The 14,403-nt window shown below is 41.9% G+C and overlaps 1 protein-coding gene across 1 annotated transcript; it reads left to right on the top strand.

Moving 5' to 3' along the window:
• Window positions 1–296: 296 nt before the first annotated feature.
• On the top strand, window positions 297–4,631 carry fzd1 (frizzled class receptor 1). The gene has a single exon (XM_057340729.1). The coding sequence runs from the start codon at window positions 1,681–1,683 to the stop codon at window positions 3,298–3,300; it is 1,620 nt and encodes a 539-aa protein (XP_057196712.1). The 5' UTR covers window positions 297–1,680; the 3' UTR covers window positions 3,301–4,631.
• The last annotated feature ends 9,772 nt before the right edge of the window (window positions 4,632–14,403 follow it).

The following is a 14,403-nucleotide window of genomic DNA, read 5'->3' as shown; positions in this document are numbered from 1 at the left end:
CCACAGCACACAAAAAACTTTTTTTTTAAGGAAAGAATGACAGAAAGGAATAAGACACTTATTCCTTCAAACAATATTTTTTTTCTTTTTTATTGAAGTTTTAAAAAATATATATATTTATTTGATTTTATTCAAATGCTTTGGAATGTCTACAGAGAAAATTATTGGAAAAAATACTTCCAGAACCAAGAAAACTGAAAAAAATGGACAATGTTATCAATGCATGAGCTCTCTCGCTCTCACACACACACACACACACACACACACTTAAACACAAATCATTTTCACTTAAGGAGTAGCATTTGTTTGAAATTGAAAGGTAAGCTTGTTATTCTAGTCTATCATGTAGTATATTAAGAATAAATGAATTTAAGGCAGAAAGGAACTACATTTTATTCGTCAGGGTTGTGAAAAGTGCATTAAAATAGTTAAAAAGAGCTAGGTTTATGACGTTTAAATACTGATATTTTTGTATTCTACTGTGTATCTCACAGACTGTTATTAATGCCATTAACAAACATAATTGCTTTACGTGATTCCTAAAACCTCATCATTTAAGAACTAGAGGTAAATTCAGGTAAAATCCTCAAATCATCTTGACTTACTTAAACAGCATTTAATGTTTGCTAATGGATTATCATTATTAAGTGTTATTTTTACAACAGAAGATTGTTAAATATGATATTTACAGAGATTAGAGATGTTTTGTATTCTCGTCAATGATCGTGAAGTCCGCTTTTCAATCCACTGTCACTGCAAATCATGTTCCTCTCATTCCTCTGACAGACACACAATATAACCAATAGAAAAGCTGCGGGCGGGGCTTCAGGTAAGGGACCGTCTTTATTATTAAACCCTTGAACGTTTCAGTCTTTAGATTTTTCTTCTAAGAAACTATTAGTATTCCAGGCAGACATTATTCCTACTTTATTTTAAGTATTCATAAAACTGCGCCTCGCATCAACATATCTATTGATACAAAATGTATTGTTGAGCATTTATGTATCTCCACTTTCAATAAAATCACATTTTTATCTAAATTCATTGCCGTTTGATTTTATTTAGTACGTTGTCGATTTTTCTTTCCCGAATCATTTCATTTACTTCATCTTTTGTTTTTGATCCTTGGTGAGATGTTTTAGAATTCTAATGTGTTACAACATCAATTGTTACAAACGCTTATTTGTGCCGACCTTACTTTTACACAAATCATTTAATTTCCATTGACTTTTACTATTACATTATGCATTGTGTGGTAGTGTATATACTGTATATCTTTTATTGATTCAGTTCTACGGTTGTAATCCATTCTCTGCGCGCTAAAAATTTGATCGTAAATATTCGTTCGCTTGTCTCGATCTAACAAAAAACGACGCTCCCTAACACACGCCATCTGTCCGCAAGCCCCGCCCTCCCGAGCGCGAGACAACAGGGCGCCTGGAAACAGGTTCGAACAGCTCGGCTCACACACGGTAACGCACACACGGTAACTCGCGCGCCGAAACTCTTTCTTCGCGCTTGACGCTCGCGTTGATTTCTGCAGTCGCTCGCGGAGCGCCGTCACGGGCGCCGCTTTTTACTTTCCGAAAAGTTTCCGCTGGAGTAAAATCCGACTCGGACGGATAAACCGACAAAGGACGCGGCAGCGCTGGCGGGCGGGCGAGCGCGTACAAGCTGACGATGGCCGCTCGCGATGCCTCCGCGATTCTCCTGCTCGCGCTGGGAATACTGGGAGCGAGCGGACAGTACGGAGACCGCGGGATGTCGGTGCCCGAGCACGGCTTCTGTCAGCCCATCACCATCCCGCTGTGCACGGACATCGCGTACAACGAGACCATCATGCCGAACCTGCTGGGGCACACGAACCAGGAGGACGCGGGGCTGGAGGTTCACCAGTTCTACCCGCTCGTCAAGGTGCAGTGCTCGCCGGACCTCAAGTTCTTCCTGTGCTCCATGTACGCGCCCGTGTGCACGGTGATGGAGCAGGCGCTGCCGCCGTGCCGCTCGCTCTGCGAGCGCGCGCGTCAGGGCTGCGAGGCGCTGATGAATAAATTCGGCTTCCAGTGGCCGGACAGTCTGGCGTGCGAGTCGTTCCCGGTGCACGGCGGCGAGCTGTGCGTGGGCCAGAACACGTCCGAGCAGCCCGCGCACCCGACTCCCGACGCGACGCTCCCGGCGCCCGACCACGTCGCGAGGGGGCACTTCAAATGCCCCGCGTCCCTAAACGTGCCCCCGTACCTCAACTACCGCTTTCTGGGCGAGGAGAACTGCGCCGCGCCCTGCGAGCCCAAGAAGCACCACGGGATGATGTACTTCAGCGAGGACGAGCAGAAGTTCGCGCGCATCTGGATCGGCATCTGGTCGGTGCTGTGTTGCGCGTCCACTCTCTTCACCGTTCTGACGTATCTGGTGGACATGAAGCGCTTCAGTTACCCGGAGAGACCCATCGTGTTCCTCTCCGGGTGTTACGCCATGGTGTCCGTCGCCTACATCGCCGGATTTCTTCTGGAGGACAAAGTGGCGTGCAACGAAAAGTTCGACAACGACTTGCGGACGGTGGTCCAGGGCACCAAAAAGGAGGGCTGCACCATCCTCTTCATGATGCTGTACTTCTTCAGCATGGCCAGCTCCATCTGGTGGGTCGTCCTCGCGCTCACCTGGTTCCTCGCCGCCGGGATGAAATGGGGTCACGAGGCCATCGAGGCCAACTCGCAGTACTTCCACCTGGCGGCGTGGGCAGTGCCCGCCATCAAGACCATCGCCGTCCTGGCCGTGGGTCAGGTGGACGGGGACGTCCTCAGCGGCGTGTGCTTCGTGGGCATCAACAGCGTGGACGCGCTTCGCGGCTTCGTGCTGGCGCCGCTGTTCGTGTATCTCTTCATCGGCACGTCGTTCCTCCTGGCGGGCTTCGTGTCGCTCTTCCGCATCCGCACCATCATGAAACACGACGGCACCAAGACGGAGAAGCTGGAGAAGCTGATGGTGCGCATCGGCATCTTCAGCGTCCTGTACACGGTGCCGGCCACCATCGTGATCGCCTGCTATTTTTACGAGCAGGCCTTTCGGGACCAGTGGGAGCAGACGTGGACCGCGCAGTCGTGCAAGACGTACGCCGTGCCGTGTCCCACGCACAACCCTCATATGAGCCCGGACTTCACGGTGTTCATGATCAAGTATCTGATGACCCTGATCGTGGGCATCACCTCCGGCTTCTGGATCTGGTCCGGCAAGACGCTGAACTCGTGGAGAAAGTTTTACTCGAGACTGGCCAACAGCAAGCAGGGAGAGACCACCGTGTGACCCTCTTGAGCGCTTGTTTTCTACCTTTGTGTTTAAATCTCACTTGGATATCAGTCGCTCGTCTTTTTTTTTTTACTCAAAGGAACTTTTTATTCGCTGATTATTTATACCTCCACCGCAACGGGACGCGGAGATTTTCGTGGAATATTTTGGGTCTCGCGCGTCGTGCTTTTTTAAAGCGTGCCTGTACAACTTTATGACGGTATTTCCGTGGGGAAATGTGCCAAGCTCGCGTTTTGCAAATAAGACATAAACTCAGAGATTGTGCAGAACACGTCATGGAAACACTCGCGAATGATGCTGCTGCGTGCTGGTGAATTATTGGACTGTTGGAAACTTTCATTTGCAAAAGGAGCTAAAACACATGACAGTAAGTGCTCACGGTTGAAGAAACAGAAGTGCCTTCTTTCGTTTGGAATGAGCGTTGGAGCGCGCGCGTATCTGCGGTGGTATCTGCACTTATGTCTAACTCCAATGAATAACACATTTCCTCTGGATGTCTGTTTCTGAACGGTACGTGTTCTTCTTGGTTTAAACGTGCCACTTCTGCACAGAATGGACTCTAAAGTACAGCTAGAAAACAGAATCAGTTAATGTTGCTCATGAATATGATGTGTAAATGTGACCCAGCAGTAGACCACGGGCCCTGTGAGTGATGGACCGATACATCGACATAAGAACATTAATAAACGGATATTTGGCTTTTGAGCTCATCTCTTATAAAAACCTCAATCATGGTTTTATTTATATAAATATTTTTTTGGCAGAGTGGTTATCAATATAGCAGGGGGTTTACTACAGATATCATGGTTAAACTATGGCAAGTCCATTGTATTTGTGGTTACTATAGTAAATAAATGAAGTCATAAAACAAAATAAAAATAGAGTTGTTTTTGAATATTTCCTGTCATTTTAAAGTGAATGATGTGAACATGATGATGATGATGATGTCATGGATGGGTTGCCCTGAATCAGGGTTTCCTCGTATATATTATCCAGGGTTTTTTACAGAACACTGGTGACTGTCTATGGTAAATATCTCTGGTGCAAATGAATGTTTTTGCTTTTTTCTGTGTTAAAGTACATGTGCCTGTGTTTTAAATCCTGTGTTCGTCTCAAATGCTTCACGCATGAATTTAAAAAAGCATTTAATCTCACGACAAGCATGAAATGTCTACAAGTCTGTTTTTTCTGCTTGTAATACTATAAAAAGCCCTTTATATTTATAGACAATAGTTTATATATTCACTTCTCTACAGAATAAAGCTCACATTTCTACATAATGATCCTGTTTTTTGGCACGTTTGTTCTGTTTTTGCAGAAGGGGGTGGGGTTTCACTGCGCTGTTTATATACATTATATACATGTTGAATGTTTTTAGGACAGAATGAAAATGAAAAGTCATTTTGGTTTATGCTAACCTAAAGCGTTCATTAAAAGTGTGTGGATTGTGTAAAACTGATGAGATGAAATGTGGCTTCAGATCATTTGTGCTTTTAAAACAGACCTTGAACTCTTATTTTTCTTGGAGTTTTTACAGTCCCTTTCAAAAGAAAGAAAACATTAGTTTATCAGCCTCAGTCCTGTTGTCTGGCTTTCTGTTTTTTCGATTCTTAAATAAGTTTAAGAGAAATATTACAAGAGCCGATAGACACCCCTGATAAAGAAACGGTTCATCATCAAAGCATGAACGTTGTGTCGATGTTTACTCTCATTTTCAATCCCTGTAAACTGTTTAACGACCAAGAAACGCTTTTAAATGTAAATCATTGATCTTCTCTGTTGTGTTTTATAACGGTTTGATGCTGAAGGAATCCATCTGTGGAGTTGTAAGGACTCTTGTGTGTTTGTGTTGTTGTTGTTTGTGTTTGTTGGCATGTAAACGAGCAGTTATTGTGTGGTGAAGAGTCATGTGAAGAAGGTCGAGAGTGATGGTAAGTCAATTATTTTCATCTCTGATCTTTAAATGTTCATCGACCAAAGTGTAGATATGACACAGTTAACATCATTGGCATACATTACATTGATGCATTTGGCAGAAGCTTTTATCCAAAGTGATTTGATCGTTGCATGAAAATCTCATAATTATATCATGTAATTTAGTGTAATCATGCTACTCGTTCCGATTCTGTTGTTTCAGATGTTTTCAGAGGTCTGTATTTGTGTGGGTCAATGTGAAAGCTGTTTGTAAAATGCTGCATTCCTGTGTGTGCGTGTGTTCATGCATGTGTGCGTGTGTGTTCATGCATTTGTTTGTGTTCATGTGTGTGTGTTCATGCATGCGTGTGTGTGTGTGTGTGTGTTCATGCATTTGTTTGTGTTCATGTGTGTGTGTTCATGCATTTGTTTGTGTGTTCATGCGTGTGTGTGTTCATGCATTTGTTTGTGTGCGTGTGTGTTTGTGTGTTCATACATGTGTGTGTGTTCATGCATGTGCGTGTGTGTGCGTGTTTGTGTTCATGCATGTGTGTGTTCATGCGTGTGCGCGTTCGTGTGTGCATGCGTGTGCGCGTGTATTTGTGTTCATGCGTGTATTTGTGTTCATGCGTGTGCGCGTGTATTTGTGTTCATGCATGTGTGCGTGTGTTTGTGTGTTCATGCATGCTTGTGTGTGTGTTAATGCATGTGTGTGTGTGTTCATGCATGTGTGTTTGTGTGTGTGTGTGTTCATGCATGCTTGTGTGTGTGTTAATGCATGTGTGTGTGTGTTCATGCATGTGTGTTTGTGTGTGTGTGTGTGTGTTCATGCATGCTTGTGTGTGTGTGCGTGTGTGTTCATGCATGTGTGTGCGTGCGTGTGTGTTCATGCATGTGTGTGCGCGTGTATTTGTGTTCATGCATGTGTGTTCATGCGTGTGTGTTAATACATGTGTGTTTGTGTGTGTTCATGCATGTGTGTTTGTGCGTGTGTGTGCGCGTGTGTCTGTGCTTGAATTGTGTGGTGGAATGTCCTGGGCTGGAGGAAGACGAGTGAAAGCGGCTGAACCTGTAAGTGTGTGTGAGACTGGACAACACCCTATAAATCATCACAATCATGTCTCAGTGGCCACACTAAAGTGTTTTGTTTTGTCAGCTGAATGTTTTTTTGCTACATGTGCGAACATGTTCAATGAGAGTCAGGCTGGAGAATGTGATGTCTGTAGAGATAAGTGTGAAATTTAATCTGTTTTGTGATTGTGAAAGCCTTCAACACAAGCGTCATCATTATCATGTCTAATATGACGGCTGGAGGAATTAAGTGATGTTTTTGAGTTTAAAGAGCCGACTGATATGAATTAACCTGCGAAATACAGCTGAGAGAGAAACAATATTTCCAGTCTAGAACCCACTCTTTGGAATTCCCATCTCATGGAAAAGACCACCACAAAGACACTAAACTACAGTGAAACGAGGTTGTGGCACAGAATCAGGGAAATAATAGTCCCTCAGGCTTTCTTGGAAATTGGATTAGATATTAGATTTCATGATGTTGTTAGATGTTTCAGGAGACAGTATTGCTGCTGAGTTTGTAATACTTTGGCAAAGAGACTCGTCATGATGCTGTTTTCTGTTGTGTATTCTGGCTTCAAATTGCTCAGTTCCTCATGAGGTCTATAATTATCCCCAAACCACCAAACACAACACAGATGGATTTTAAACATGAGTTTGGATGGAGATTCTTTGATGGATGTGATGGTTGAACTGGTCCTTTATACTGTTTATTGTGAAACGTTCAGGTAACATTGTGTTTTCCATGTTCAGAACGCTATACTGATGTTCTGCTGGTGTTGTATCTACAGTATATGGTGTGTATGGTCTCGTACATTTGCAAGAATATTAAGTATAAAGAATATAAAGACGCAGAATTCTGTTTTATTGACAGATAATGACATTTCTTGGTTGTTGGTTTTGTTTCAAAACAAAACAAAACATCAACAGTGCTGGTAACTTTAAAGGCCATTGCACATTGAGTCCGAAAGTTGTGTCCGAAATTTCTGCACGTTAAAAAAATAAATATGACCTCATGTTGTGTCGATCACATTTACACACTGCCTCCGGTCTGGGTTTGATTTTCTGCGTTTTTCGCATCTGTAGCAAGCATTTTGAGAGGCGTTTTGACAATTCAGAGACACCGTACAAACCAGTGCCAAATACGGAAAAACACATACGAACATTTCGGACTATATGTGCAAAGACCTTAACAGTAACATGACGTCTCCTATCAACCACATGATAATTCTAATACTGGGTTCACACTAAACGCGCTCTTTATTACTCGCGGGAAAAGTTCGTTATTTTTGTGTGAGTGGTGCGAGCTGACAAATATTTTCAACCTGCGCTAAAGACTAGATTGATGCATGCCGCCCAATTCGTGGCAATCACGCCTCCCAATTAGCATCGCCTGCCGCGAGTTCGCGTCTTTGCATTGACTTTGTATGTAATTTGCTCGCTTAAATCACTTATAGGGGATTCACACCAGACGCGAATTAAGCGTTTTGCGCGAGTAAATTACATACAAAGTCAATGCAAAGACGCGAACACGCGGCAGGCGGTGTGAGTGACGCAAAAATAACGAACTTTTCCCGCGAGTAATAAAGAGCGTGGAACGCGATTGTTTGCGTTTGGTGTGAACCCAGCATTAATTCGCGTTTGATGTGAACCCCCCCATAAGGCAACATGTGTCCAATCCCATAATGAGATGAGGTCAGTAAACAAATGTACTGTATGTAAGATCCTCCTTGCAGTTCTTTTTAAGTCATGTCTTCAGTAAGAATAATTTGTCTGTTGTTTAATGACAGTCCGTTTGCGTTTGCAGCTGACTCAGAAAACAGACGACAGATTCAAGCCCTCCAGTACAGAAGCTGCCCGCTCTCCTGTTTTATGAACAAAAAATCTATTATGAATATTAATATTTTTGGAGTTTTTCCCATGTGAACAAATCTACCTGGAATTAATTTGCACAGCTCTGCCGTTGGCACTTCTGCTTCTTACGCCTAGTTTAATGTTAATTAATTTCTCTGTCTGTGCACTGCATATCTACACCTGCAGCGTTAAAATCCCTAAAACTAACTCTGTTCTTTCTGAATATTTCACTGTATACAGTGTTTTTAAACCATCCATAAAAACAGCATGTGCTATGATAAACATCTACATTTTTTATTTAATTGTTTACATTTCTTAGGTTAGGACAGTTGTGATCAAATAATGTCAATCATTAATGAAGGTGTTAATACTGTTAAAGTGACAGTTCACCCAAAAATAAAAATTGTGTCATCATTTACTCACTCTCTTGTCATGTCTAACCTGTATGACTTTCTTTCTTCTGCAGAACACAAAAGGAGATATTTTGAAGAATGTTGTTAATTGGACTCCATTGACTTGCATTGGTTTTGTGTCCATACAATAGAAGTGAATGGGGTCCAGTGCTGTTCGGTGACCAACTTTCTTCACAATATCTTATTTTGTGTTCTGAGGAAGAAAGAAAGTCATACAGGTTTGAAATGACAAGAGGGCGAGTAAATGATGACAGAATCATTTTAATACTAGCTGATATTACCTCTGTTATTACCTCATTTTTCACACATGAGATGAAGATGAAGTCAAGTGCATTGCATTGTGGGATGCACTGTGTTGTGCAGTGTCTGTTGTTGGGTAAACTCTTGCAGTGGTGTCATCTGCTGCTTGTTATATCTGGCGATAACTCATGAGAACTTACATAAGTCGTGTTCACTTTCCCCTGGAGTATGATCGAATCCCCCGTGCAAATTGTAATAAAACTGACAGCGTTATCAAAGAGCTCATGCTGTAAAGCCCTTTACATTACAGCCCGTAATGAGCTGTCAATCATTCAAGATCAAACCCCGGGGAGAGAGGCGAGAGAGAGAGTTTTATCGCCAGCTCATCTCTGCGTTTGTCTTCTGCCACATGAGGGATGGGAGTGATTCTCAGTGGATTCTTACAGAAGTTTTACAGCATGCGGCTGGTCGGTACAGTTCATAACATCATGTCGGGGTCTGTCAGTGAGTGTCTTGCATGTGTGAATGTATTAAATGCAAAACATCGAAGCAAATGATGAGGTGCAGTCCATCACATCAACTGTGAACATCATCTACTTCTGTCTTCATTTCAATCCAACCAAAACAACCTCTCTCTGATCCAGATTCACTTCACGCAGCGTTCACACTGACTCTGAGTTTACAGAGACGCAGCAGAGAAGTGAGAGAGAACACCAATCAAATTCTGTTATTCCACAGACCATCATCACAGGGTGTTTGAGGTCGGTCTACGCAAGCCTGAAATCGTTAAATAGAAGTCGCATGGTTTGAAGTTAAAGAGATGTAGCTGAAGGCTTCAAGAGTTGCTCTAGTTTCATCCATTACTGAACATGAGGATTTCCATCGCATTCTCTCTGCGGTGGTGTCTTTCTTTTTTATGTGAGTGTGGATTTGTAGGCGTACAGCCGCGCCGGGGCTTTTGTGCAGACGTCCAGAACACTGTTAATGTGAAACACGGAGACTGGATTTGAATTTAAGACCAGCCACCACAGCTTCTGACACACTTCTGCTGCCAAGAGCATTGAAGGCTACGGCTGATAAGCATCCTGCTGGAGGCTCACGGGAAGAGTCAGAGAAACATGACTGATGGGATTTATTCCCAAACAACCTGATTAACTGAAGCAGAGCTCCGGCTTTCCTCATGTATTCTGACTCCAAGAATCTACTGAATAATCTGAACCTGTACGACACGCAGCACGCACTCACACACACACACGCTTACACACTCTCTCACACACACACACATGTCTGGTTTATTATCTCCGTGGGGACAGTCCATGGCGTAATGTTTTTTATACTGTACAAACTGTATATTCTACCCCCCTAACCCAACCCCTAAACCTAAAGATCATAGAACACTTTTTGCATTTTTAGATTTTAAAAAAAGATTGTTCTGTACAATTTATAAGCTTTTGTGCCCATGAGGACCTCAATTTTGGTCCCCACGGTGACACGAGTCCCCATGTGTTGGTGTGTATTCAGGTTTCGGTCCCCACCGGGATATACAAACATGAACACACACACACACACACACACACACACTCTCTCTCACACACACGCTCACACACACACACACGTTGGTATTGGTGGTTTACAGGGACATTCCATAGACGTAATGCATTTTATAGTGCACAAACTGTATATTCTATCCCCTAACCTAAGAATCCTTAAAAAGTTTCTGCTCTTATACATTTTCAATAAAACATTTTTTAGTATGTTTATTTTACGTTTTGAATTACGACATCGGCATGTCCTCATAATGTAGGGGGCGTGGCCAAACACATGAACACACACCGCATTGTAAGGACTGTGCGTCAAAATGTAGGTCAAACCAGTACACGCACACACACACACACACTGTACAGTAACCCTTTCCAGCTCTCAAATCACCTCAGAAACAACAGAAAGCGATCTAGAAAATAGAGATCACTTTTTGCACTACTAAGACTTTTTGCATTGTAGCCATCACCTCCAAAAAATTCTCAATACCCTGAAACTGAACCTTGCTGATTATATTTATTATTACGGTATATATTCTTAAAACACTTTTGAATTCTGAATGTGTGAAAGAAAAGTTAAAAGCTGAATTTCTGAGTGAAAACTTTCTGATCACACTCAAGAGTGCCCCCCTCACCTGGTCAAAGACTTCATAAATGATTTCACTGCTTTTGTGGGTGACTGTGTTATCAAGTACAATCAGTTTTTGCTGCTGGGCGATTTTAATATACACGTGTGTTGTCAGTATAAACCGTTAACGAAAGATTTTGTTAATATCATTGATGTTATAGCAAAGCACCAACATAGCTCTAAAGTCTTATTTTCTGTTATTAACTCTGTCTTAAATCCTCCGGTTAAGTTCTTCAGTGATAAGATTGTTACCCTGAGATCGCAGCTGCAAACAGTGTGTTTGAACGCACCATCTGAAATATGTTGTTTTTGGTACCTTGGACTGTCTTCGACACGGTTTCTTTTCAGTCAATCAGGGGCATTACAGAACACTTGAAACCATGTTACTCTTCACTTGACGTTCTCCCCCCCCCCCATTTCTTAAAACAAACGTTTGATCAGTGTGCCCTTGTGTGGTGTCCTTTGTGAATAAAAATTTAAGTACGGGAACCATGACATTCTTAAAGAAGCTACTGTGACACCTCTCCTTAGAAAACCCTCACTCGATACCAGTGATTTTATTAATTTTAGACCCATCTCAATGCTGCCATTCATCTCCAAAGTTTTAGAGAAAATTGTTCTTATGCAACTTCAGTCGTTTCTTAATTCAAATCAGATTTGTGAAACGTTTCAGTCTGGTTTCAAGCCCCTGCACAGTACTGAGTCTGCTCTGCTACCAGTTTTTAATGACATACTACTCTCGACTGACTCTAATAGAAGTTATTCAGTAAAGTTGAGAAATTTTTCTTCCCCTTCTGTCTAATTCTCGTGTGGAGTGCCCCAGGGTTCGATTCTCGCTCCCATTCTTTTTACCCTCTATTTACTCCCCCTGGGTTCCATTTCAGAAAACATGGCGTATCATTTCATTGCTATGTGGAAGATACGTAAATGTATTTACCCATAAAACACAATGATCCTGATACATGGAACTCTCTTTTTGACTGTTTTAGATGAGGTAAAAACTTGGTTTTCCCAAATATTTAAAACTGAAACTGAGGTTATAGTCTTTGGTCCGCCTGGAAATCGTGGTGGCAACTATATTGATCTGGACTATTTAGCCCCGTTTTCTCTATCCTGCATCAAGAACTTAGGTGTGTTTTGGGATCATAGCCTTAACCTCGACAGTCAAATTAATGCAGTGATCAGCTCGGACCTTTTTCAACTGCGTCTTCTTTCTAAGATCAAACCTATTCTCTCTACTAAATCTCTTGAGACTGCCGTTCATGCACTGATTACATCCCGATTAGATCATTGTAACTCCCTATACTTTGGGGCGTCCAAATCTTCTATCCAACGCCTTCAATTAGTGCAAAATGCTGCTGCAAAATTCATTACAGGGAAACGAAAGTCAGACCATGTGACTCCAATCTTAAAATCATTATATTGGCTGCCTATCCATTTTAGGATTGAATTAAAAATTTTACTTTGTTTTTAAATCACTACTTAATCTGGCACCGAGTTATTTGTCCGAGCTTCTCCGTCCCTATACTCCAACACGATCCCTGAGGTCTTGGGGTCTTCTATCCACCCCGCGAGCACTGCTTAAGCATAGGGGGGATAGAGCATTTGCCATTGCCCCCGGCTCTGGAATGCCCTCCCTGCGTATATTGGAGCAGCTCAGTCTGTCCACGCTTTTAAATCTTCTTTAAAGGCGTACTATTTCGACTTGACATTTGATTAAGTATGAACTTTTGCTCTTGTATGCATTGTCTGTTTGATGATGATGAGATGATGTCATGATGATGCTGATTGGCTGACGACACCAGGGAAACGCCCACAGTCGACTGAAGCAGAACAAGGAGCGTACAGGTCTATATAAAACATGAGGAATGAGTCTATAGGAGTTTGTCTGTCTCGGTGTTAAAGACATCTGCTGGCATGCAAGCGTAATAATCCAAACAGCAAACGTTAAGGCATTAAGTTGGATTTCTGTGTTGATGTTTTTATTTTGACTGTTGAGTTCTTCATCTCGGGTGGAGACACATGATCAGTGAATGTGGGTCATAAAGGCATCCGGATGTTGTCAGATTAATGAATTTTCATTTAAAGATCAAGGTAAACCTCAAGGGCCCTGAAGTGCATGCTGGGTGTTCAGAAGTCACAGGAATGAAATGTGTTTAATGCCCCACTGAACTCCTCCAGATCAATAGACATCTTCTCATTCTCAGATTCATCACAGACAGATCTTGAGCGGCGGATGTCTTCTCTAGAACGGCTCGAATGAATGTACAAAGAAATGATGATGTGAAACTCAAGGTGGATGATGTCCACTGCTGACAGGTAGGGTTCTCTCCAGCTGACGTCATACAGATATATTAATATAACATAATAAAATATATAGTATCATTTAGTTACTGTTTATTATAACTGTTTTGTCTATTTTATTAAGTTTTTTGATAACTGAGGGACCGTCCTTAAAGAGTAACTATACCAATGTCCTTAAAATGACATTTCATGCAGTGTGTGATGTTGCTGTGTGTGAATGCCAAGTTGTAAAGTCGAAAGTGAACGCGTAACAAAGTTCTTGGCTTGGGAAAAAAGGAGTCGACTCTGAATCACGCGAACGAGTCGTCTGTCGTTCTAATCTCAGTTCCAGGTCAGACCAATCAGATCAGAGTAGGCCGACAGAAAGGAGGGGCTTAGACAGATGAATCGCCGAACGAATCATCTGAGAGTCAGTCAAGAAGTGAGGTAAGAATAACTGCCTATTTTTACACCGTGTATGTACGTAAACCATAAACGATAGTAGGACCTTAAAAATCACAAAATATTTACTCTTTAAAAAGAGAGAACCTTAGCCAAAGTTCTCAAAACATTCCCCGTCTATCATAACTTTGGTTTGCTAAGCTTAAATCGTGCTAAAAATCACCTTTTTCTAGGTCGCCTCATCTACTGGCAGACCCGCCCCAGAGAATCCTCAGTTTGTATTTACTGATTGACGATTGGCTCGTTCTTCTGGAAGGCGGAACTTCCTTCTCTAGAGCGGCCATATTGAGCGTTGCATTCCTCGCCATTCATTGTAACGGCAGTGGCGCATCTTGATAATATTCATATCTTTGCTGGAGTTAAGACCCATTTACACCAAGAATAATAATTATAAATAAATAATATAAAATAATAATTTATTATAATAATAATTATTATAAATAATAAAGATATACAATATTAGCATGCATACCAATGGACAATAATGTTATGTTTATTCAAGTTTTGTACGCATCAGTAACACATTTTAAATGCGTAACCCCTTTAAATTGAAATTAATTTTGATTTGCTGTAAATGTTTTATCAGTTAGAAAAACATCAGTCTGAAAGTGAACCATATGCTTCTCTGTATCATTATTATTTTAGTTGTTGTGTGGACGCTGCTCTTCTGTTTAGAAAGATTTTTAAAATGGTATAG

The sequence above is a fragment of the Triplophysa rosa genome, linkage group LG8 (assembly GCF_024868665.1).
Source record: "Triplophysa rosa linkage group LG8, Trosa_1v2, whole genome shotgun sequence".
NCBI lineage: Eukaryota > Metazoa > Chordata > Actinopteri > Cypriniformes > Nemacheilidae > Triplophysa > Triplophysa rosa.
The sequence above is the reverse complement of the archived record's forward strand: the minus strand, read 5'-3'. Positions and strand labels throughout refer to the sequence as shown.

What these genes read in the sequence shown, in the direction of transcription:
- fzd1 (XM_057340729.1), top strand. Translation starts at nt 1,681, where the DNA reads ATGGCCGCTCGCGATGCCTCCGCGATTCTCCTGCTCGCGCTGGGAATA.